Below are 26,836 nucleotides of genomic sequence, written 5' to 3' on the forward strand. Positions count from 1 at the left end.
TGGAGATAAGGAGCTTATAATTTCACTGTGTAAAGCAGTTGTAATGCTGCAGTTAGAATATTGCATCCCAATATTGAGGCTACACCTAAATAAAACATTAGGCTTCTTTAAAAAGTCCTGAGATGGGCAACATTCCTGGAGAGATTGGCAAAAGGGTGCCCAGCCAAGAAAAGATTTTGTATATATGGGCTACAAAACTTGGCAGTTATAAGGGATTGAGGTTTATATAGCTCCAAGAGGAGCTATATAAACTCCTATATAAGTGAAGATATTTTGTCTTCACTTATATGAAGTAAGTGAAGATGAAATATTCATGGTATTAAATGACCTTGAAACCAGAGAGTATAAATTCAAACTGAGGATGGAGAGATAGACTGGATTGTAGAAATTTTTCTGTAGCCAATTGTTAATCATCTGAATAAGCTGTCCCCAGAGACATGACATACATGTAGCAAACTGGTGAAATGCACTGGGAACCCAGCCAAAGGGGACTCTTAAAAAAGCCCCAGTCTTATATCAGACTGAAAAAATAACTATTGGTGCCCCCAAGATCAAATTTTGCACTGTGGTCTTAATATTAAGTTTTGCTCTAGGTCCCATAAGAGTTTGCTACACTACTGGTTGCATATTTTCTTTTTTTTTTTTTTTTGCTAACACAGCAAAAGTTTTACATTATTGAAATATATGGCCAGTACTATTTCATTTCTGCTATACAATGCATAAAGCTATAAGTAGGTGCTGGATAACTTTGTAATAACTGGTATCAGAAATACCTTAACTGTCTGTGTAAATAGTTACAGCATTTACTATGTAATATATTCAATAATATTATTTATGCTCATATGCTTTTACAGTTTTACATCCTGTGCAGTGTGATGGTTGCAACAGAGAAGCCTTTTATGGATTTCGTTATAAATGTCAGAGGTGTTATAATTATCAGCTGTGTCAAGACTGTTTTTGGAGAGGACGAGTTTCTTCAAATCATTCAAACCTACATGAGATGAAAGAATACACAAGCTATGCAAGTTAAAAATTTTTATTCTTATTATATCTAATATTTCATTAATATTAATAAGTATATTGATACTTTAAATACTCTTACAGAGTAATGCTGATGTGAGCATGGGAACAGGAATGTCTCTTTTGATTCCAAATTTCATTAAATTCTTTTCAAAGAAACAAACTTAAATATCAAAACTTATTTCATCTTTATGGTAGGTTTCATTTAAATTTCTTGGCTAAATGCCTAAGTGTGTGTGTGTGTGTGTGTGTGTGTGTGTGTGTGTGTGTGTGTGTGTGTGTGTGTGTGTGTGTGTGTGTGTGTGTGTGTTATGGGGGTTTAAGGGTGCATAAGCTGCCAGGGCTATAGTGCACTTATGCATGGGTAATGCACACACATCATTTCTACTACCAAGGTAGTTTTAATGCATCGTTTTAATTATATCTCATATTGGGAATACCTTCACAACGAGTTGCCATGGTATTGCACTACCTTGAATAAGTAATGCTTCACCTATGGAGAAGACTATTGTTACTTATTCTCGGCAGATACCACCACCCAGACAGCACTGTTTCAAGCATTTTTTTTCCCCTTTGCAGTGGGTGGGTAGGTACCCTGTTGTTGCACTAGTGACAACACAGTTATGAAGTATAACTCCACAATATGAGAGATGCCTGATGGTGTGCATAGTTTAATCTAAAAGATATTTTTTGGCTAAATGCCTAAGAATATGAAGGAGTTTATTTATGGATGAGTAATGCACACGCATCATTTCTACTACCAAGGTAGTTTTAATTATATTTCATATTGTGAATACCTTCACAATGAGTTGTGGTATCCACTGAGAATAAGTAACAATAGTCTTCTCCATAGGTGAAGTTACTTATTCAAGGTAGTGCAATACCGTGGCAACTCGTTGTGAGGGTATTCCCAATATGAGATATAGTAGAAATGATGTGTGTGCATTACCCATGCATAAATAAACAACTAAAATGTTATTCATTTCAATAACATATTGAAATTAATAACATTTTACTTATTAATTCCAATATTTTAATTTCAAAGTGAGTTCAAAATCTTCTTAAGAATAAAGTATAAATTTTACTATCCTAATGTGATATCTGACATTGAATTTTATCAGGTGGCTTAACATACGAAGATATTTATTACATCAGAGCTGCTTTCATATTGGCATTCAAATTTGGTCTATGAGCATTAAATATTTGTAGGCTAGCACAGTTTCCATGCTGTTCTTCCACACTGGAGGAACAGCATAACTTGATTCCTGTTGATGAGAGGATTTTTTTTTCTTTTTTCTGACTGAATTATTTTGGTCAATAGTTGTATGGCTTTTCATCCTTCAAATAGTCAGATAGAATGCATATAATTTACAGACATGATTACTGATGCATTGTGTTCATAATCACCATGGCATGTATTATAAACAACCAGCCACTCAGTTGTAAGCAGTAATCTGTGTCTTAATTTAATTTTCATACTTGAAGAGCCAAATTAACTTAATTGCATTGATCCAAGACACAAATTCAGTCAAAAAGAGGAATATTTTAGAATGAGACATTATTATTAGTAGGTACCAAAACTAGAAATTTGTCTACATCACCAAAATTTCAATGGAGCATGTGTTCTTAGTTCAATGATTTCAAGGAAGATAATACTTCTGTTTCTAAGAAAGTATTATTTTCCTTGAAACAGTTGAGATCTCACTGGCAGTGTCCCAAAAAAAAATTACCTGCAAAGAACTTGAAATGAATGCCACCAAACATTTTATATGATGAAGTGGAAAATCATTTTCAAAGTTATAAGAAATTTATGAGTGTATTCAGAATTCAAAGTGACCTTCCTATCTCTACAAGCAAATATTTGATAAATCATCAATAGGATGCCATGGTCTCTCTTTTCTGGCTATCTATACTGCTTGGAAAACTTCATGTCTGCCCATATCATAATTTGTACATTTAAACACTAAAATAATTTATATGCTTATTGGAGTTGAATTAAAAACATCTGTTTTTAATTCAACAGTTACTGTTGAACAGTTAATTCAACAGTTTAATTCAACATACACTTACTGCTGTTGAATTAAAAACATCTGTTTTTAATTCAACAGCAGTAAGTGTATAAGTTATTTTAGGCTTGCTATTCCTCAAGTATTAGACTTTGCATTTTGCTGCATGAATACATACCTGCAACCTTTCTGCCCATCCTTGAAGCCTGTCCAAGTCATTCCAAAAGAGCACTGCTGGACACTAATCATTAGTCACTCTTACAATCTTTGTCTTCTGCAAATTTTGACATTGCTCCCTGTATCACTTTGTCAGTGTCATCTCATTTGTGTTATTTTTTGTTATTTGGTTTTTAGGAGCATTAGCAACTAAGGCCATATTGCTCCATAGAATGGCGCATTATAGCCTTAGTAGCTAATGCGCCAATAAAATCAAAACAAAACTCCATAGAATCTCACCTGTGACCCCAACTTATTCTAGCTTATGCAGTAATCTCTTGTGAGAACTGAGTACAATGCTTTACTAAATCCAGATAAAAGATGTCGAAATTATTTCCCACATGCTCTTTGAGTGGTTTGTCAAAATGGCTAATGAGGTTAGTTAAACATGATTTTTTCCTTAAAAAAACTGTGTTGTGTATCCTTCAAAAATCCATTTCTATTCAAATAGCTGTTGATGCACTGTTGATCATTGCCTCCATGATTTTCCCTACTACTGAATTTAGACTGACTAATCTGTAGTTATCCACTTTGCTCTTAGAACCACCTTTATATGTTGGCAATACATTGGCACTTTCCCAATCCAAAGGAATCTCTCAAGTCCAAGATGCCTTCATAATTAACCTTAATCGTTTAGTGTAAGCTCTCACCACCTTCCTCAAAATTACTGGGTACACATCAGTTCCAATAAACCTTGCCTTTAGGCTCTTTTGCCAGTTTTTGAACATTCAAAGAGTGTGAAATAGATGGAAAGAGCACTAATGAAATATCTGACAAACCTATTTATCCTCTTTTTCCAGCTGCAAAGGGGAAGATTTCTAGTCAAGGTCCCCACAAGCTTTCTAGATTACCTTTATTCCCCTTGCTTTTGGAGGAGAGGATTTACCTGTCAACATAAAATTTGGTACAAAGGCCCCTAAGAATATTTTTTGAATAAGTCATGAAATATTAAAAAAAGATCTGAGCTGCTATTGCATATTTTTGGGAGGATAAAGGAAGGGTTATGGAATCAGAATTTGACCTAAAATCTCCCCAGCAATCCTCAAAACTTGAACAGAATTCTGGTCTAAATTTTACTTTTTCCTCTTGAGTAATGCCAAAATTCTTTTATTTTTTGCAGAGAATATTCTATAATAAACATCCAAAGGACTTACCCTGTTATTACTAGTGAAAGTTGGAAATATTCTTTGTCTAAATTTTGCCCAGTGTCTAATTTCTTCAGAAAATGTGTTTAAAGTTGAGAATGTGGCAATACTACAGTGGGAAGGCTAAAATGATGTGTTTCTTTGCGAGAGGAATGAATGAAGTGTATCCCTGTGGATCAGTGGTAGCATGTTTGTTTGTAAGTGGGCAATCCAAGGTTCAGATGCACCCATTCTGTCTTTTTTTTTTATTTTTTTTATTATTAAAGTTATTTAAGCCTTGCTCTTCTTAAGTATTTTTAACCTTTTGAATTTTGGATTTGAATTCTTTTCATTACATTTGTTTTTAAATGTTTCACATCTTGCATTATTTCTAATTTTTCATAACAGTGGATTTTCATTCATAAATTTACAATATGTAAAATTTATGAATATGTATGCAGTATTAATGTCTAAATTAAACAATAAATAGGCAATATTGAAAATAAATGATATCCTGTGACAAATATGAACAAAGGACATCAGTTAGGGTAATATCTTTAAAGCTGCTGTTATTGGCAGCTATACATTTGTCTGCAATTTTAAACCCTATGCAACATGTCCATATCAAGGGATACAAAGCTTGTGCGAAGACATGCTGCCAGTTCCAAAATGCATTCCTATTACCCTCTGTGGTATACCACTGACTTTAAGTAACCCCATTAGAACAAATCAACAGGATTTATGTAAAGAGAGCGAGTGGGCCATCGCACTCACTCATCTCACAGTGCACTCTGCTCCATCATGATGATGTCCTATTCCACTGGAATGTGTGGTTTAGTTGGACGTTGGAAGGACGTCATTCAGGAAGATGTATGTCCATCCACACAACCTTTCAGCTAGCTAATATTACTTTCATATATTCAGAAAGATATATTACTTTCGTCACCTCAGAAAATTCAAACATCTCTGAAAATCTCTCAAGAAGTTGCTTTGGCATTTGTACAACTTGAAGGCTACTTTCATTCCATTGGCCTAGAAATAAACAAGAATAAATCCATACAGCTTGCATTCACAAGAGGGGAAAATAAGGAATGACATCCTGTTTATCATTAATGGTTGCACAAATTAAGAAAGTGGTGTAACAAAAGTACCTAGGGATGATATATTAACTTAACCTCCCCTCCCAACACACTTCAAGGATACACAGATCACATATTTCATTGCAATGAGGACCATCAGACAGGAGCTTACTGGGTTTTGTGACCTTAGGCTGATCACCCAGCATACTCAAAGGTGTTTTGTTCCAACTATGACATACACTTCAGTGATCTGGCTTTACTGCCCCCCCATACATAAAGCTCATTTATTCAACCAGTATTTCAGTCCACCTTGGATTGGAATACTGGTTATAAAAAAATATGCTGCACAAAATCTATTCACAATCTGAGAACAAAATTGTATTCAAGCCATGCCACTTCAACGCGTAACATCACAAACCTTAGCTATCTCATGATGCATCAGCTAGATGCCCTGAGAAACCAAATCCACAATTCTGCACTGAGCAACTATTGATACAAACTACAGAATCCTGCTTGTGTTTGGTGCATATTTCTCACCCATTTCATTGACATATGCAACTTCAACTCTTTGGATTAATCTTTGTATGGACAGAAGCTGTAGAATGTAAATATTTGCTTGAACCTTTGCTTTTCTATAGTGTAGTTCTAACACTGTCAGAGCCAAAGAGGCTGATGCTATGTTTATCCTTTGCTGATGATGATGCAGCTTCATGCATAGATGACTGTACTTAACTAGCAATTAAAAACTGCCATTCTAATCATCTGAGTCCGTATACTGCAATTTGTGAACCTGTCAAGCTCTTATATTTTATATTTTTTTCTTTTTCTTTTCTTTTTTTTTTTCTTCTTTTTCTTTTCTTTTTTTTTTTTTCTTTTTCTTTTCTTTTTTTTTTTCTTCTTTTTCTTTTCTTTTTTTTTTTCTTTTTCTTTTTTTTTTTTTTTTTCTTTTTCTTTTCTTTCTTTTTTTTTTTTTTTGTTAATTTCTTTAACTGTTTTTGCCTACATATATATTTTTTATTATATCCTAATATATACCTCACTAGCATTTTTATGTCCTAAGATGAGGCCATGGTCTCAACCTGAAAAATTAAAAAAGATATTCAATTAAGATTTTAAGAACACATTGACATCATTGCACATAAGTATTGAACAAATTATCAGTTTGTTGATTCTGAGTAAATAGATTCAGTGGCTCACATTACTCTATTTACAAAGATATCCCAATAACTTGTTAATCTAGCACAATATTTGACAACATTTCAAACCTCACTTTGAGGTGCTTTCATGTCTGATGTCTTGTTTAATCTGACAGTCTGTGAACATTGAAAAGTATTGGCAGTATTGGGATATCTTTGTAAATAATGTAAATCACTAAATCTCTTTACTCAGAGCAAGTAAATTGATAATTTTTTTTCAATCCCTCTGTGGTGTGAAGTGTTATTCTTAAAATCTTAATTCTCATGTACACCTTCCAACTCAACCCATAATAATTAAATCAGAACAGAATTGTTAGGTTTTTTTTTTTTTTTTGTTTCACAAATTATGCATGTTTTTATTATTCATGAAGTGGCAGAAGAGAAGTTTTAGCAGGCAGTATAATGATCAACAAGCTTTGGTGCTTTTTAAAATCCTTTCAAAATTGTTGATCACTGTACTTTATTATTATTCTTTTATAAAAAAAAATATTGAGCTTGCTCATGTACATTCATGTCTAACAAAATATGTGACTAATTAAATGAAAATAACAACTCCATGTTATGTTAGTAGCTTTAGTATCAAAAGATGTAACAATTTAGAAAGTATTATTGTGACGTCTGGTTGTTGTTATTGTGTGTGTGGATTCGTATGAATTACTCTATTATTTTGAAAATTAGTGAAACTTATTAATGTAAATCAACACATTGAGATTAACTGAATTTTGGATCTTGTTTGTTCTTTATATCTGTAGAAATCTCCAAGTAAACAATTAAGTCATTCCTTGAAGAAATCTTTTAGATGTGTGCCAGAGAAACAAGAAAGACCTATTCCAAGGTTTCCTGAAGAACCTGAAAAAACATTTAATCTTCAGCATATTGTGTAAGAGGTCTTTTTTTTATATACAAGAAATTTGGATCTTAAAATCAGAGAATAGAATTAGTAAATATCATGCAAATAGTATTTAATTTTAAAAAATAATATTCTCTTAACAAAAATCTAACAATTTTGCTTTCTGTTAGTGAAGTTTGGTGATATATCGAACTTAGCCATAACTTGCTTTTTATATTCACATATCAGACGGTCGCTTCACTCCTTTCTGCCTTGTGTCACATGAACCTGAATTATACATTTTTATATTTTAATTTTTTTAGTGGTGGGAGGAACCCCCCACACACCCCATTCTTCAACATTTTTGATTCATATTCCATTAATACAAAGAGATTTTTAGCTGCCTTCAATTGTCCATGCAAAAAACATTGGAATAATGTTTGACCTTGACTTTTGTTTATTGTCATACTAAAAGCCAATTTCACAGGAAACTGTGTTCATTGAAAAATGAAGTTATATTCCCCTTCGTTGAATACATATGAATCCTTGGAATATATGCTTTTGATCTTGTGATATAAAAGTAGTCTTTTGTTTTTCATATCTTTCCTTTCTTAATTGTGAAGCTTTTAACTTATTATTTTAATGTAGTAGTAGTAGTAGTAGTAGTGGCACATGATGCAAGAAAGCAAGTGTAGCAGCTTATGCAGCATCAGCCAAAAAAAAAAAAAAAAAAAATCACACCATTCCCTCCAAATGCCTGTCCAGTTCCTCCTTAAATTTATTTAACCTATCAACTTCCACAACGACAGATGGAAGTTTGTTCCAGCAATTAACCACCCGCTGGCTAAAGGCAAATTTCCGCACATCTATTCTACATCTGTCCTTTCTTAATTTGAACTTATGTCCCCGTAGGTTCGTAATCTGAACAAGTGGAAGGATCCCATCAGAATTCAGCGTGCTCAACCCATTCAAGGCCTTATAGACCTCAATCAGATCACCGCGCAGGTGCCTAGTCTCCAGCCACTGCAATTTGCAGAACTTAAGCCTCTCTTGGTAAGAGTATCCCTTCATTCCCCTCAGCAATCGTGTTGCTCTTCTCTGTACACGCTCAAGCAAATCTACATCCTTCCTAAAATGAGGCCTCCAGACCTGTACGCAGTACTCAAGGCGTGGCCTGACCATTGGTTTATACAGAGGGACAATCACCTCCTTTTCCCTGCTAGCAAAATTCCTATATATCATTGACAAAACCCCATGACCTGCCCTAGCAGCCTGTCTGCATTGCTCAGAAAACTTCATATCTGACTGCACAATTACTCCCAGGTCTTTTTCATTTTCTACCACCTTAAGTGTAGTACCACACAGTTGGTACGTTTCTCTGGGGTTACTTCTACCCATATGCAGTACTTTGCATTTGTCAAGGTTGAACTTCAGTTGCCACTTCTTAGCCCATCTGCCCAATTTATCTAGATCCTGTTGCAGTAGCACACTGCCATTACTGTCATTAACAACCCTGCCAACCTTTGTGTCATCTGCAAACTTCGACATTAAGCCTGATATACCTTCATCAATATCATTGATAAATACACAAAACAACAGTGGACCCAACACCGAACCCTGTGGGACTCCACTAATAACATTAGTCCACGAAGAGCAGCACCCATTGATTACCACCCTCTGTCTTCTCCCACTTAACCATCCTTTTATCCATTGTAGCAACTTACCCTTAATACCATTCTGCTCCAATTTGTACAGTAGTCTTCCATGCGCAACAGTGTCAAAAGCTTTCCTGAAATCCAAGTATATGATATCAAAATTATTTTTTGCATCCAGTTCCTTTGTGACCACATCATAATAACCAATCAAATTTGTCAGACAAGACTTTCCCTTAACAAACCCATGCTGTGTTTGAATTATTGCTGCAGTCTTGTCTAGATGATCCTGCAATGCATCTTTAACCAGTGACTCCATTATTTTACCCGGAACAGAAGTTAAACTAACTGGTCTGTAATTACTCGTGTCACCCTTCGATCCACCTTTGTGAATTGGGGACACATTTGCACATCTCCAGTCCGTGGGAACCTCCCCTGAGTCCAAGGATGCTCTCATAATTATGGCTAAGGGTTTGCTTAGTTGCTTTGCCGCCTCCTTTAAAATAACTGGATAGATCCCATCCACCCCAGGTGCCTTTCTTATGTTTAACTTCAACAATTTCTTCAACAATTTCTTTAACTTCAACAATGTTTTAATAATCACTTTGTTTTCTTCTGTATAGGATTTTTAAGTGCTGCTTCATACTCAAGATCTTTTCTTTTCTTCTCAGCCTTTCTGATACGACCTTTCTCTTTTCTATTACTGCCTTTGTTAACAACATTGCTAATAGCTGAAGAAACTTTTGAAAAAATTGAATGAGACATGTAGAATTCTAAAAATTAAAAGCACTATAAATATTCTTTTATATATAGAAAAATTTAAAGACTGTAAAAAATTAAGAGTTTATAAAAGAGTCTTTGATACAGACCTGTCAATCACTTTGTTGTAGTATAATGCAGTAGCAGTTAGTCCCACATTGAGACAGACCTGTCAATCACTTTGTTGTAGTAAGACACAATAGCAGTTAGCCCCACCTTACGGAAAGCAAAATATTCTTTTATATATAGATAATGTAGGGGCATGTTACATGAACAAATTGTTGGAAAGAAAAACTGGTAGATTGATATAGGTATTTTGTGACATTGTGAAAAAATATATCAATTATAGTATACACATCATTGAGCAATATGTAACACATCTCATACAACTTCTTACATTAGTTAGCCACCATTACCATTGTTGAACATTAGGACTGTAATGTTCTAGCCGTTACTATTGTTAGAACATTATAGTGTTATTGAAACTGTAAACATATGGTTTAATTAATCTTGAATGTATGCCCTTAAATAACTAGATCCTTTCTTAAAAATTTATTTTTTTGATATAGAAGTTGGAACAGACTTGTATGTAAATGCCAACAGAATAAATTCCCTAAAAAATATATAAACAAGAATTTTACCTGCAGGGTGCCATCCCATCAAGAACTGTAAGAATCAGGAGGCTGTGGTAAGACTAATACCAGAATTTAAAATTTAAAACAAGCCTGTTACCATACATAAATGACTGATAGTATCATCGACACACTTGACTTTGAAAAATTCTTTATAATATACAATTGTTTTTATTATTTGTTTGCAGTTCTTCAGTTCATTAGAATGAGGATGATATTATAAAGAATACCTGTAGCTATTATTTTGGAAATGATAATAGCTACAGATAATTCCCTGTAAATAGTACTGCTATTTACAGGGAATTTCCAAAAAGATGTTTGTTTTAATTCTAAAAATTTACCAAAATATGCAGATATAAATACACTTGGAGTCTTTAAACTTATCAGTCTTGGGTGAATATGCTGCCCTTTGGTTGTGATTTCATTGTGCATTGCAGATCTTAGAAAATCTGTGAAATATCTTTCTCAACAAATTTAAGAAAAATTATTAAAATATAGAATTGTTAAAAAAGAGATATGATACTGTTCCATAATGAAAGTGATATTCACCAGCAGTCTCTTGGCAACAGTGATAAAACAGGAGAATTGACTTCAGTGGTCCATTTCTGTATTTTTTTGGAGAATAATTCTGCTGATATAGCAAGCTTTCTTGCTAGAGTAATTGAATATTCTCAAAGACAACTACAAAATGTTTTGGATGCCTATGGTGCATATATTGAGACTGCTAAGTTCAGGGATACCAAAATCATTTTTATGCTTTTTATAAATTAGGAAGGTAAAGAATGATAAACACAGAAATTACAAACCCAAATCTACACTATACTGAGTTGATATTAAAAGGAATATTTTGAAAAGCAACAACGAAAAGATATATGGTGCTAAGACTGTCTTGCTTACTTTGCAACTAGGCCATTTCAAGGGTATGAAAAGTTGTAAAATATAATATATTATATAATAAAAAGCTACTAACAGAATACTAACTTGTCAAGATATTTATCATTTCTGTTGCCACTTTATTAGTCAACTTAATAAAATGTAATAAAACTAAATGCCAACCAAATACTCTCCCTAAAAGTTATCAAAAGCTAATGATACTGTTCAGCATAAGGTTGAATAAATCCTCTAAGCATATTCTTCAAAGTAAATGTTTAAACTTAACTGCTAAACAAAGTATTATACAGTAAATGTTGAAACTTGTAAATGCCAGTGAGATATACTTGTCTTTACTGCTCACCATGAATGGATGTCTGTCAGATTTGTAGCATTTAGATTAGCATTGAATAAAATACCTAGTGAACTTGCTGAGACATCATACAGTGTACTTTCTGAAGTTTTGTGACTTTCTTTCTATAGTGTAACTCTTCAGTTCTTAACTTGTTAAGTGTATCACAATTGAGGTTTTCATTGCATCTCAATCCAAGCCTAGGGAAATAAATTTTTTCCTGGTCGAGAGAGATTTAGAATTATTGAGCCAATTTGATATGATGCATTCTTGTTTCGTATCAGTAAGCTCTCCATAAATAATACATCAAGATAATAAAACATTAAAACTTTGTTTTTTATGTAGGCCTCCTTCACCCCTCCTTCATCACAATGGATTTCCAGAAGTTATTCATCCATATGATATTGGCTCCTTGGATAGCCGTTCCACCATTAGGAGGTAATATGATATAAGTTTAAATTTTATAACAGACACTGCCTAGTGTCTGTTATAAAATGTTCAATTTTTAAAATGAAATTAATAATTTAACTAGTAGCTGGAATGCAATTCTTTCAGGTTCAGAGTGCAGAAATTAAATTTTTATATGATTTCAGTCATTATGCATATTGTAAGAGTAACTGGTAAATTGACATTCACAACTACTATCTTTCAAGTTTGTTTGTTTGTATTGAGGTTTAGTGGTGCATGGAATCTTTCAAGTACTTTGATACTTAGTTTGATAGTGATAAGTGTGACTGACAGGCTATTTTTCTTTTGGTTAGTGGCTGGACATGTTGAAACTCATGAAACCTTCAAACAGGCACGTTGGAGATAATTTTTTCTATTTTTGGTCAACCAAAAATAGAAAAATTTGAATGAATTTTTTATGAATTTTCAAAAATAAGGAATTTTAGTATTCCTCAAGTATGATTCCTCCCCTCACCCCAGCCACATCATTAATTATTTATTTCCCTGGAGAAATATAGCTGTAAAAATTCTCTAAAGAAATGTGCACACCACATTAATTTTCCATAGAGTTTCATTTTGATATCAATTTCACTTACTTCTTGACTGAAAGGCAGTCAGGGAAATAATTTGGCTAAGGTAAAGAAAACCAACACAAGAATCACGGGAAACTTATCAGACAAACTGACTTGCCTCTACCACATTTTCTCCCTGCATTATCGGTAAACAGATGTTATCGGTAGTGGCAGTAGGCATGACAGATGACTTAATGAATAGTTTTTTCTCATTATTAAAAGCATATTATTGGAGTTAATGAGTGTTTTTACTATTAAAAAACCATATTGCTGATTTCTTTGTACGTTTTTAAGGTTAGATTTCCTAACCTAATCTTAACGGATAGGTTAGGAAAAACGGAAAAGGTTTCTTTACTTTTTGTTATTTTTCATAACCTGACCTTAAATATTAAGTTAGGAAATAACAGAAAAAGGTTAGGTTATGAAATAATAGGAAAAAAAAGAAAGATTCTTTATATATATACATATCATAACATCAATGAATCGCTTAACACTATGATGTTATCGTCTTGTCTGTCACCCCTACACGTCAATCAATACATAGTGTATTTAGGGTCTAACGTCACCACCAGGGGTTCCCCCAATCTCTGCGTAGTATACATTGTGGTGTGATATAGAACACTGTAGAGGCCAGATGTTTAAAAGTGTATGGATATTGTGGTGTGTAATGTTTTGTACCGTTGTTCATCTGGTTTTTTAGCCGTTGGGTACACCAGTATTTTAGAGATTTACTATTTACTCTGAGAAGTCCTGCCACCTAATTTCCTGAGATTTTAGTGACTAGGACCTAGGGGGGGAGGGAGAAACGCTAGAAATTGGGTCAGGCCGAAAGAGAGATAAGTTATGCAGGGTAGAGTTAAGAATTTTTTGAGTGTGGGGCTTGTGTAGTTTTGATAAGGGTCAAACGCTAGTCATGAGATAGCTAGAGAGAAAAGGAAGACTGAGAGACAGAAATATGGGGTCCCCAAAATATAACCCCAAAAGTCGATGGGACAGGGCCATGCCTGACCAGGAAAAGATAGGGTGGTGGAAGGGGGGAAGGTACGGAGTAACCATCCCCCCCCTGCCAAGGGAAGGAATGGAAAGTGAACCAGGTGAGGGTACCTGGTTCAGATTGCCAAATGACATTTCAGCAGCAAACTGCACAATGTCTTTGTCAGGTCTTCCTATGTCATTCCTGGGACATGTTGTTCCATCCGTGTGAGTGGTCAAGTTCAGATAATTGCTCCAGTTTAAGCCAGTGGTCAGATCCAGGTTAAGTTAACGATTTGTTGTTCTTCAGATTGTAGCTGTTAGGTTTTTGTTTGGTTGAGGCATCTAAGGATCTTTATTCTGGACGACAAGTGGCTGGTTTGTAGGAAAATTCCTGCTAAGGTTGTGAGTATGTCCTTCTTCTAGTAAAAAGATCCTGTGCAAACTGCATTAAGGCATTATAATTGTCCTCGCTCTCCAAGAGATATTGTTCTTGGTTTATTGGCGAGAAACATATTCTAGTTATTAAGAGGCAGCAGAGGTTTTTGTATAGTTGGTAGTGGTGCATGAGGTGCTCCCATGTCTCTGGCTGTCTGCAGTGGCAGAGAGGGGTGTCACTCAATCCGAAACTGGAGAGTTTTGCTCTTATTGCGCCGTGTCCCGTGAGTAGGTAAGATGTTAGCAGTCCCAGTGAAAACCATTTTGGGCATTTGGAAAACACTAGTTGATTATCTGGTGTGAATCTTCAGGTGACTTCTCCTTTTGTCGTAGTTGTCCAGCGGGTTTGCCAGGCCTGCTGTAGGTGAGAAGGCGTTTTTTCTCAAGTTTACGATCATTCACTGGATGTTCACGGTGCTTTAAAATTCACATTTTATATTAAATAAGTAACCGCGAATACAGATACTGCAAATAGCGGGGGACCAATCAGTACAGTAAACCTCACTATTTGCGATATCTGTATTCGCGGTTGCTGATTTAATATAAAATGAAACCTGAAAAATTGCGAATTTTAAAGTGCTGTAAACATTTTCCACCATAAAAAAACATAGGCATCGCTAAAATCATCTTGCCTGGTCAAAACAGCGCTCAGTGGTTAGAGGGTGACAAAATCGCAAGCACAGATGTTTCCTGTTAATCGTTGTTCAGTATGTGTTATGTGCTTGTCATGGAAGGTTTTGTCGTTTACTTTTAATTTATATGCTTACAAAAGTGAAAAATCTACTGTTTTGCAGTGTGTTAGTATAAACAGACTTTTTCGAGTGTGTTAACGGTTAAAAGAAAGTGACTTTATTGTGGACAAGTTCTTTTCTAACCCCTACAGAAATATGGCTACGAATAACAAGGGAATTGTGAAAAGATCAAAGAAGGTGATGTCATTAGCAAGTAAAATTGAGTTATTAGACAAAATTTCTAATGGTGAAAGTGTCTCGTCAGTGGCAAAACATTATAAAATCAATGAGTCAACGGTACGATCAATCAAGAAATCGGAAGAAAAAATCCGCCATAGTGTCCGTGAAAACGCACTAATTGCTTCAAAATTTGCTCTGTAACTTGTGATGTTAAATTAGAAAAAAAGGAAAAGCTTTAAATCTGTGGATAGAAGACCGAACTCAAAATAAAATTCCATTAAGTTCACTCATCATTTGTGAAAAGGCAAAACACCTTTATCAACACTTTAGCAAAACTGGTGGGATAAGTTTTTTAGCTAGCAAAGGCTGGTTTGAAAGATTTAAAAATCGATATGATCTTCATAACATAAAACTTGTAGGCAAGTCTGCATCAGCGGATTTTGTGGCTGCAGAAAGTTTCCCGACTGAATTAAAAAAATGAATTATGGACAAAGGATATGTTCCCGAACAGATCTTCAATGCAGACGAAACTGGGTTGTTTTGGAAGAGAATGCAAGCCAGAACATACTTAACACAAAATGAAAAATCTTCTCCTGGATTCAAAGCTTCCAAAGATAGGTTTACTCTTTTGTTTTGTGCAAACGCTAGTGGACACACGATCAAACCACTGCTCGTGTATAAAACGTATGCTTTGAAGGAAAAGAATAAAGATCATCTTCCAGTTTATTGGAAATCCAATAAAAAAGCCTGGGTAACAACTACACTTTTTAGAGAGTGGTTTAATAATAGCTTTGTGCGAGAGGTGGAAAGTTACCTAGCTTCAAAATCTTTGCCTTTCAAAGTTCTGCTTCTTGTTGATAACGTGCGAAGACATCCAAGCAGTCTAGAATTTGACCACCCAAACGTTGAAATTGTGTTTTTGCCACCCAACACCACATCACTTTTACAACTGCTCGACCAAGGTGCGATTGCTGTGTTTAAGTCCTACTGACTTGATTGAAAAAATGGAAAGGGATTCAGACTTAACTGTAAGTCAAAGTTGGAAAAATTATAACATCGCAGATTGCCTGATCAACATCAAGGCATCAGTTGATGAAATAGGATCATCTGTAATTAATGCTTGTTGACGAAAATTGTAGCCAGAAGTGGTTGTTGCTAAAACAATCCCTAATGTCAATGAACATTAGGTTGCCAATATTGTAGCAATCACACAGGGAATAGAAGGTGGGGGCTTTGAAAACATCGATGCAACAGATATTCAGGAACTTATTGAGATTCATGCAGATGAACTTACAATAGAAGAGTTGTATGAATTAGTAACAAGGTAAAATGAGAACCAAAATGATCCTGAGAAGGAAGATCTTGATGTTAGACCAGAATTAAATAGCAAATCATTAAAGGAAATCTTCAGCTTCTCCATACAACTTTCAGAAAAGGTGGTGGAAATGGATCCTAATTTGGAAAGAAGCATTGAGTTTAAACGAGACCTAGAACAATTACTCTTGCCTTACAGGGAAATTCAAAAGGAGCTCAATAAAAAAAGAAGAAACAAACTTTGATTATGAGTTATTTTTTGCCCAGCAACCCATAAATAAATAAATAATAAATAATCCCATAAATAAATAATCTAATAAATATTACATTTAATATTAAATTTTTTCTTATTTTTATTTCAATGCTTTATGCTTGTATTTCACTATATACTGTCTATGTTTATCTATGTACATAGTCATATTATGTAGGTACATATAATACATACATAGACAAAATTTTAGACTAGTTTTTCTTATGTATTTCATACTTTGTAACGGAACCCTTTTATTACTATGGGCGCCATAACTCAGTATTCATGGCATTTCTCGGGAACGTAACCCCCACGAATAGCAGGGGTTTTTTTATATCGTTCTCAACTTCTACTACCAATACTGATAACACGCACCATCTGTTTACCAAGGATGCAGGGAGACACTGCAGTAGCAGCAAACCAGTTTGTCTGATAAGTTTATAGTATTTTGCCGTGGTTTGCATGTTGGCTTTCTTTACCTTTGCAATATTTTTTTTTTTTTTTTTGATAACAAGACTATTGTCTTTAAAAATTTTTTTGATGTTATCCGGTATACTGTCAAAATTAAGAATAAATTTTTAAAATTTCTTATTATCAACTATTTCTTGATTTATTCCAAATAACCTCTTTGACGAAATCTCTACACCATGACACTGCTGCCATGATTTTTTTAATGCATCTGCTAGAGAATTAAAGAATGGTATACATAGTTTATGCATTTATGTTTAATATGGATTTTTCTTTCAGCAATGATGAACATAGGCTCATAGCAAGATATGCTGCCCAGTTAGCTGATTCTCGAAGTCAGGTATGGAAATAGATGTAGAGTCGGCAAATTAACTAAATGTTTAAAATATTATATTAATACTTAAAATTTCTTAATGCATGAATACCTTAACCCAGCCATTCCCAAACTGTGCGCTGCGGTGCCCAGGGTGCTGCAGCAATCTCACAGGGATATTTTAAATTTTCGAGGGAAACCACAATACTCAATATCTGTCGGATACTGTACAAACTACTAGCACAAGGTAGTTCACAGTTTCAACATTACTTATTAAGTTATTTGGACCTAACTACTTAATAAATGGAACTGTTAGGTATTTCTTTTGGCCTATGGGTGCCGTGAAAAAATTACTGAGACACTTAAGGGCACTGAACCAAGAAAGTTTGGGAACCTCTGCCTTAACCAAAATGTTGTTTATAACTGTTTAAGCTATTTTATCATAATAAAATGAAATGTCCTTAATTAGAAAAGTTAGTTAAAATTACAAATTCTACTTCAACTAGTTGCAGTTTGCAAACTAGCATAACATTTATGTATAACAAGATAAAAGGTATCCTCCCAATAATGGTGTGCCAGAAGTCTTGTCAATTATAGAGACTGTGAGATCATATATTAAAGTTAATATATTAAACATAATTTTTTTGCACAAAAAATTCCATTCTAGAATAGGTAAGAAATCTAAGCCATGGAAACAAGCAATTCGTGGAATACTATTATGAACAAGACTTCCATGAAACCCTCACAATTGGTTGTTTTTGCATCAACCCAAGCTTGTTGTTTTTAGTTGTGAAGCATCTCACTACAAGTGAATGTACTTTGAATTTTCAATTATGAGTGCCTCAAGCAAAACAGTTAATATAAAAAATGAAAAGTGATGCTACAGTCTGCTTTTTACATTTATATAAAGTTGAAGTTCCCTGGAATATCCAGCTCAAAAAATGAAGTAGAGTGTACGTAAATATTGAAGGTTTTGGATCAGAACAAGTTATAATGAAATATAAAAATTTTAAGGAGTTTGTGCTGCCAAGAGATAAAGAAAATAAATTCAAGCTTGAGAAATTGACTTTTTTGCTCAAAATAGATATGTATATCTATGTACAACATTGGCAATAAATGTTTTTAAAATTGTCAGGATTTCTTGGCTTATAAATCTGGTACTTTCACAACTTCATTATCTGAATATCCAGATACAATCTTCCACCACCTTTCTCCTTTCCTTTCATTCAGTTTCGCTGCTCCTTCATTTATTTCTTCTTCCAGTAAACTGCACATAAGAACACGTGTCCCCCACTAACAATTCCATTGATTTGAGCAAAATTGTTTTACACAGTCAAAAGATACTGAAGCAATTTGTGAACCATGATTTTGTTCATGCCACCTGTAAACCTACTTCAGACTATGTCTTTTAAGGCATACAAATTAAAAACATGCTTATCCATTTTTTGAAAAACAGTGATCATTCATTACATTCCTTTTCTCCATAACTCCAAAAAATAACTTTTGTGAGGGATAATTTGAAACCAATTGACTTATTAATTAATAAATGAAATTAATACACTACAAAATATTGTAATTCTCATATACACTTAATAGGCATTCTGTAAGTGTAAATAATGTTATTAAACTTCCTTGCATTTACAGTAAATAAATTTATATATATATATTACCATAAACTAGATTAAGAACATAACAGTCAGAAACCTCTTATTTGTAATTCTGTAAGTTGGCATCCAGCGAGCTGCCAATAAGAAATTTCGCTCTGTTGGAAGAATCTACCACCGTGATGAAATTTTTGCTCTGGTGACAGAATGTAAACTTTTACCACCATGTAGCTAACATTGGAAGAGTTGTGCATAAAAACAACCAAAAAAACAGGATTGTCTTATTCCACCACTGCTTGTATTTGTTACACTATTTAAATATTTATTTCTCAAATAAATCATCATTTATTAGAATTACTATATTTTTTATAATGTCAATCATTTTTATAGCCCATGAAAGAAAAATAAGAATATGGCAAGTAAAATTGATATTTGCAATAAGCTGGCTTGTGGTGTTAACTGATCTTTGTTAGTAACAACTAACTGTAATTATATAGTATTTTTTTGCTGAACTTTTTAATACTTCTATTTGCCACATCATGCATGCCAGTTAAAAGAATAAATATATACAGTCAGTCCTCGTATAACACGTGTTTACACTACATGAATTCGATCATACACGATTTATAAATAGGGGAATGATATCTTATATAACACGAACCGAATTCGCTTATGCACGATTCGCCTTTGTGTTTACAAGCAATGGCAGTCGAACGCAGAATCACCCCAACGGAATGCAACATGATAGGAACAAAGAGAAGATTCTGAAAATGTATTTGTTTTTTATATCAGTGAAGGGGAAACACATTTCACCATAATAACGTAAAAACCAACACAATTCCAGCTATTGGTATAATCGCAATTAGATCGAGTTTACTACCAGTTTATAAGATTCCACTAGCAGAAACGCAACTGGAAATTGTTTTTATTGTTTTATGGTAGTAACCCCTTGAAATGTGCTTTAGTAAAATGTGAGGTGTTAATAGTGTATCTCTGCCTTTACGGTGTTGTTTATTCAGTTGCTACACGCTTTGTTTATGTGTATCAAACTTGCCTCTTCATTTTGTAATTGTGCTTTATTCCCTAAAAATGAGTAAAATTCTTAAGTGTGAACAGGAAGCATCCTGGTGAAGACACTGCAGATTCAGAGAGAAAAAGAAAAGCAATATTGATAAACAGAGGCAGACTGGGTCAAAAATTCTTACCCGGGAAAATTTATAGTGGCCTCATACTATGGTTTATGGCCAAAATCACATCGGCCTCCGGTCCACCGGGGTTTCCCCGGTAAGGCTTATGGCCAGTCCACCTCTGTCAATAGAGAAAAAAATATGAAATTGTGAAACGCTTTGAGCGAAATGAAAGACCATGTGATATTGCACGTGCTACAGGCCTAAATGAGGCAATGCCGAGAATTACAAAGAATGCAGAGAAAATAAAAACAACTTTCATATCAGGAACAACTCAAAGTGTAATTAAAATCCATTAGATTAAAACACAAAGAATTGGAAGAGATGGAACGGCTGTCATCTGTTTGGATAGAAAATCAAACAAAAAACAAATTTGCTTACGATAGAAGCAAAAACATTAGCAATATTTTATTACGTAATAGTTGTAATAAAATAATTACGTATTTTATTACGATTATTTATTGTGTTTGGTAATGTTTTGGTTACAAATGGGTGTTCAATCTTGGGTGGTCGGCACCTAACCCTATTTTTCCCATAGGACCTGTTGTTTATATTGCACGATTTTGCATTGCACGAAGGTTTCTAGAACACAACTATCGTGCTATACGAGGACTGACTGTACATGAAAATGTTTAACAGTATCATATGTATACTTCACTTATCTAAGGTTGATTAGACTGGGGTTTTCGAGCCCGTCACCACCAAATACGGAGAATGCGGAAAGGTCAGGGAATGACCACCGCATATCCCGGAGCAATATGGCCTTAGTTGCTAATGCTCCTAAAAAAAAAATCAAAAACAAAAAAAACAACTTATCTAAGGAAATGTTTCTTTTGTGTTTGTGTTATTTAATCTGCCACATTCTCTTAACCAGTATCTGCCTGGTTAAGAGATACTCTATGCTTGTTTGATTAGCATTTATACCATGTCAGTGAAACTCCACTGTGCTAGTGTTTCTTGGGGTCTTTGCTCTCTGTCAAACACAAGGAAGAAATAAAAAAAATCAAAGTTACTCTACATAAATACATTTATAAGTTATATTTTATATATTGATATGGACCTCACAGCTCCCATTAGATAGCTATGCTTGTGTTTAATGTGGAGAATATTAATCATATTCTCAAGTATACTTTTAATTTCTGTCTTGGGCAGCAGCAGTGTCACCAGGTGTTGTATAGTGTATTCACTTAAAAATGGTTAATTCTCCTCATTATTTGCTTTTTTTTATATTTTTGAAAAGAGAGCTTGATTTTGGTGTTAGTTAAGCTGACACCAAAGTGTATATATCAACATTCTCATTAAAATGAATTTTTGACAGTTTACAGTTACTAAAGGTTGACAGAATTCTTTGTTATTATTGCCTTTAGTAATATACTAAATATACTTTAGTAATACATTTGTATTCTAGAGTTCAACATAATTATTATTAGTAGTAGTAGAAATAGAGCAGGGCCGCACAACCTTATGGACATGAGATGTGAGCACTGTGGCAGCAAGATGGAAAAACCATCTAAATCTAGAAAAATGCTTATAGATGACAATGTGAAATACAAAATATTTCTTTGTATAAATACAGATGAAAATTTTAAACCTGCTTACCACTAATGGGACATTTGGTATTGCTTATCTCTGTTATGAATATCTAGCTTCATATTATGATAGAAACTCTGGACTCAGTCTATAAAGTTGATCAATAAGTCAACTTCTGGTGTTTTTTATTTACATTGTTTCAATTTTTGGGGGTTTTCATAGATATAAGCCTGTCCAAGCAAAAATGCAAGTGCAGTAATGTGTTAGGAATTGAGGAACTTTGTGAGAGAGAGAGAGGGAGGGACTGTAAAATGTTTATATAGTTGTCACATGTTTGTGTAGTTCGACTAGACCTATAGAGCAATGTACCTGTTGGCTGCTAATTTAATATGTATCTCAAAGGGTAACATCAATATATATGAACAGATGATTTTTGAAGTTTTGAGATCTAACTCCAATCTCTTCTCCTAAAAGTCTGACATCTCTCATATTTTTTGTTAGAGTCAAGTTAGGAATTTGTATGTTCCATTCAAATTCTTAACTAGGTGAATTTGTCAGTTGCATCTTCCACAAGTATAGTTTCGGTTCCAAAGCCTTAATATGTTAATTTGGATAAATAGGTTGTTTATCAAAGATTTATCCTAGAGTTAAAAGTTTAGCTCCTTCAGGTATGTTTGTGGTTTCTACCAAAAATGCAAAATCTGAAACCTAGTTCTCACTAGTACATTGTATGCACGAACAGTTACACGTATCTTAAGTTTTATATCCATTTCAACTTCTGGTTAATCTCTACCACAAAAACCATCTGGCATCCTGATTTCTACAGGTAACTTTAACCCTATTTATTTACTTCCCATCTACATTGCTACTCGCTTGTCTGGCCAACTGCTAATTCTCAATTGTATGGAAGCCACTTCCCACCTACTAGGAGTGCTACTAGGTTTGAGAGAAACTAGTATTCAAGTTGTTGCTTTTGTCAAAAATTTACCATCTTTCTTCAACTCAGATCCCTCCCCCAGAAATGTCTTAGTAGGTTAGAATGTTTCATCCTTAGTGATATACTACCCCTAAAATTGAGTTTCGTTAGTTTCAAAATGCTACACAATCTCATGACAGCACCTCATTCTTTCCTACTTTTTATCCACGTTCAGTGCTTTAGGGACCCACCTCAAAGAAACCTTCATTCCTAAAACATTCACCACAATATCATGAGCTCACTCATGGGAGATGTTGAAAGTTTTTTCAGGGTGCACCAATGTTATTCTGCTGTCTTGCATGATCAGGTCATGAATGTCATCTACATTTGCAGGTGTCAACGTGTTAACAGGCCTCCACCATAAGATGCATCTTCAACACTGTCCTGTCCACAATTAAATTCTGCCAACCCAGTTTTTCACCATGGCATATGAAGGACAAGATTCCCATAATGTTTGCTGCACTTCTTCATGAATTTCTTTCAGTGACATTCCCTTTAAGTGAATGGAATGTTGCCGAATGACTGCATGCTGCTTGATTCTCTCAGCAGTCACTATCCTTGTTAACCTTCAACACTTCAATACTGAAGCATCACAGCACAGATTGGCAATATTGTCTTTCACAAAAACCTTGTGACCTATATTGGACTAAAAACTTTTCATCCTCCCCCTATATGTGTATGTGCATAGCTTTGTCTGTCCATCTGCATGTAACAAAACTCCCAGGTGACAGATTTTCACGAAATTTCATATTTATTTCTTTTTGAAAGATTTGTTGAGTCATCTCAAATTTCATTAAAATTGGACAAATAGAAATCCAGGAATTATTATTTATTTTTTCTATATATTTTGTGTGGGAAAAGGAAATTAATAGCTTAAACATAGTTTTAATGCAGTTCTGTTGGCTTCAGGCAGTCTGAAAAGGCTTCACATTTATTGTTATGTAAGACTTGTGAATGTGTTGTCACTTTCGAAAATATATGAGCAGCTGTGCCAGTAGTTCCCAGGCTGCTGCTGTTGCGCTCATGCATGATGAATTTGTAGTTCAAACTTCCTCCAGTGGATGGTGGTTCACAGATTGTCTAGTAGACTGACAGGTTGCGAGTAACAACCAGTTTCGTTAGTTCCATGTCATGATTTTGGAATAGAGCAATGCACGAATATCAAATTTTGCTTTAAATTCGAAATATCTACAACAGAAATGTATGAAATGTTAAAAACTGTCTATGGCGATGAAATGTTAAGTCATACCAGTGTGTTTGAATGGTATAAGCAGTTCAAAGACAGATATGGCCCAAGAAGTTGGCATTTGTCAACCTCTCGAAATGAGGACAGAGTAGCAAAAGTTCGAGAAATTATAGCAAGAGATCATTTGACCCTCAGAATGATGGCTGATAGTTGGATATGAATAAGAAGATAATTCGTCAAATTCTGCATGAAGATTTAGGGAAAAGGAAGCTCTGTGTAAAATTTGTGCTACACAGCCTCACGGATGAGCAGAAGCAACAAAGAGTGTCTTTGTGCAAAGATTTCCTTGACTGTATTTTCACTGGAGATGAGTATTGGATATTTCAGTACAACCCAGAGGCAAAGCATCAAGAGCATGCAGTGGACTTCAAAATCATCATCAAGGCCCAGCCCAGAAAGTTTCATTCACAGAAGTCCAGGATCAAAACAATGCTGATCATGTTTTTCAACAAAGGTATGATTCATAAGGAATGTGTACATGAAGAGGAGAGAGTCACTGCTGCATTCTACATGCAGGTGCTTCAAAGACTATTAAAGCATATTTCCTGGGTGAGGCTGCAATTTTGAGAGAAAGGTGGCTGGTTGTTGTTGCATTACAATGACCCTGCCCATTCCACACTTGTTGTGAAGACATTTCTGATGAAATATTACACTGTACGCACTGTACAGGTCAGCCATCCACCCTACTCTCCCAATCTGGCACCAGTGGATTTCTTCCTCTTTCTCAAGATAAAAGCTGCCCTGGAGGGAAAGAAATTTTAGGATATTGAGAACGTAAAGAAAAACGTAACCACCAAACCGAACATCGTCGCTTTGGATGATTTCACTGACTCTTTTCACTGAAACTTTTAGAATGGAGTAATAAGCGCAATCAATCAGGTGGTGATTACTCTGAATAAAAATGAAACCATTTTTCAGTTCCTTTACTGTTGTTCTTTTTATTGCACTATCTTGGGAACTTTATTGCTACACCTCGTATATTCTTATATATATATATATATATATATAGAGAGAGAGAGAGAGAGAGAGAACATAAAAATATACAATTTTATTAAGTGTTCTATAAAGTTATCTTACTAATTAATTGATAAGAAGATAAATGTATCTACTTTTAATATGAATAAGTTACATTATTGAGAATTTAAATACATTTCCATAATATATCTTTTCATACTACTCAGCGTGCACCCATTTCTTTGGTAACACTGAAGTCCAAATGCTGCTACTAATATGAAATAATAGGCGCATGCATTTGAACTTCATTGTTATCAAGTGCATGCTCCTAATATGAAGTAGTAATTAAAGTACATCCATACATATCTATACCTTCATCCACAATGATAAAAAAAAAAAAAAAAAAAAAATTAAACTTTTTGCCAAGTTACATTTATGGGTTTGATGAATATATATTGCAAATTATGCATGGCCTTGTTTGCAGGCCTTTGTCTGTGTATGCTTTATAATAGAATATAATTTTACCTATATCTGTATTTAAAAATTAGTTAAATTAGAAACTTGCAACTAAAATCATTTCCTTTACAGACAAGAAGTCCATCTGATATTAGTTTAAATATGGATACAGCAAAACAAAAAGATTTGATTGCACAATTAGAATCAAAAAATAGGTAAACATTTTTGGGTTATTTTTATATCAGTATCATTAATAATTGGATTCTAATGTTAGTGTATCTATGCATTTTGCGTGCGCGTGTGTGTGTGAGATAAACACATTACTTTCAGATGAAGTATATTACTGCTGGTAATGTGGTTTCTGTGAAAATTACAGTTTGAGCTTGAAGAACCTTTTACAAGAGGCATTGGTAAATTCCCTATCTTTTCATCCACGCCATCAACATATTGCATTGGCTTCACATGCTCTTTTGGCAGTGTTTTTATTGCATCATCCTGGGGAGAGTAAATAGATTACAGTTACTAATCAGCTTCATTTCCTATACTGTGTATTTCTCTCACTATAATACAAGATGAAAATAGCCATCAGATTGATTAGTGTTGGGACTTAATATTTACTAATTAATTTCACCTCATTTTGATTGTCCTTTAAAATGGGGTGAGATCAAACCACTGAGAAGAAGTTTAGAGCACGATTGTATGAATCTTGGCCAAGGTTATTGATTCCAGCTGGAATTATGTACGCTGCTATTATGGACCTGTTACTAGAATTAACACTTCTACCTGGTTGCACTGGCTACCTTCTGCTCAGTTAAAGGAAAATATTCAGAAAATCAGATTGTGTATACTTTGGGTAACTAAAATGTATGATTTTTAGTAGTGATACGCATGTTTGTGATATTTGCCATTTTTTTTATTTCTTTTTGAATTTTAGTCGAGTGTTAATTTCCTAGTCATTTACTGAGGGATGAAGGCTGTAACTCATAATTATTTTAATACCAGTATATACAGTATTTCTTTTGAAGCTGTGTGTCAAGGCTCTTTGAATTTGATGATTTATCTATAAAAACATCCTTGAAATTAATCTTCATAAAAATTGTGTGTTTGTGACCCTTGTTACTGGATCCATAATCATCATTGTTTGAGTTGTTTTTTATAAGTTAGCACATTATGAAATTTTAAGTCATAAATTTAATTAGAATTACATCAGTGCAAATGGTGGTATTCCTCCCTCCGGTATGTTATATACTTTTGATCTCTATCATTAATTATTTTTAGTTGAAAAAGTTTAGTCCTGAAAAAATTCTTTAAACCACCATATACGTCAAAAATACTCATGCTATGGTAACTTTCCATAGAGTTTTTGGCTTCTTATTTTTTTCTCTTGCTTTGCTGCCCTGAGATTTGACTGTACAATTCTTGGAATTTTTTTTTTTTTTTCAATGCTGTTTGTTTCTAGTGAT

General features: G+C 34.1%; 1 protein-coding gene across 1 annotated transcript in view; it reads left to right on the plus strand.

Annotated features, from left to right (window-relative positions):
- The window catches only part of LOC150086575 (dystrobrevin beta-like), a 116,172-nt gene that overhangs the window by 50,789 nt on the left and 38,547 nt on the right, over positions 1–26,836 (plus strand). Inside the window, exons 8-13 of the mRNA XM_090371462.1 lie at positions 855–1,021; positions 7,394–7,521; positions 12,081–12,154; positions 15,878–15,884; positions 17,387–17,429; positions 25,506–25,588. Of these exons, the coding sequence (XP_090227588.1) occupies positions 855–1,021; positions 7,394–7,521; positions 12,081–12,154; positions 15,878–15,884; positions 17,387–17,429; positions 25,506–25,588 (502 nt within the window). The remainder of the gene's footprint in view (positions 1–854; positions 1,022–7,393; positions 7,522–12,080; positions 12,155–15,877; positions 15,885–17,386; positions 17,430–25,505; positions 25,589–26,836) is intronic.

Source organism: Mastigoproctus giganteus, chromosome 4, assembly GCF_048544385.1.
Source record: "Mastigoproctus giganteus isolate SK-2022 chromosome 4, ASM4854438v1, whole genome shotgun sequence".
NCBI lineage: Eukaryota > Metazoa > Arthropoda > Arachnida > Uropygi > Thelyphonidae > Mastigoproctus > Mastigoproctus giganteus.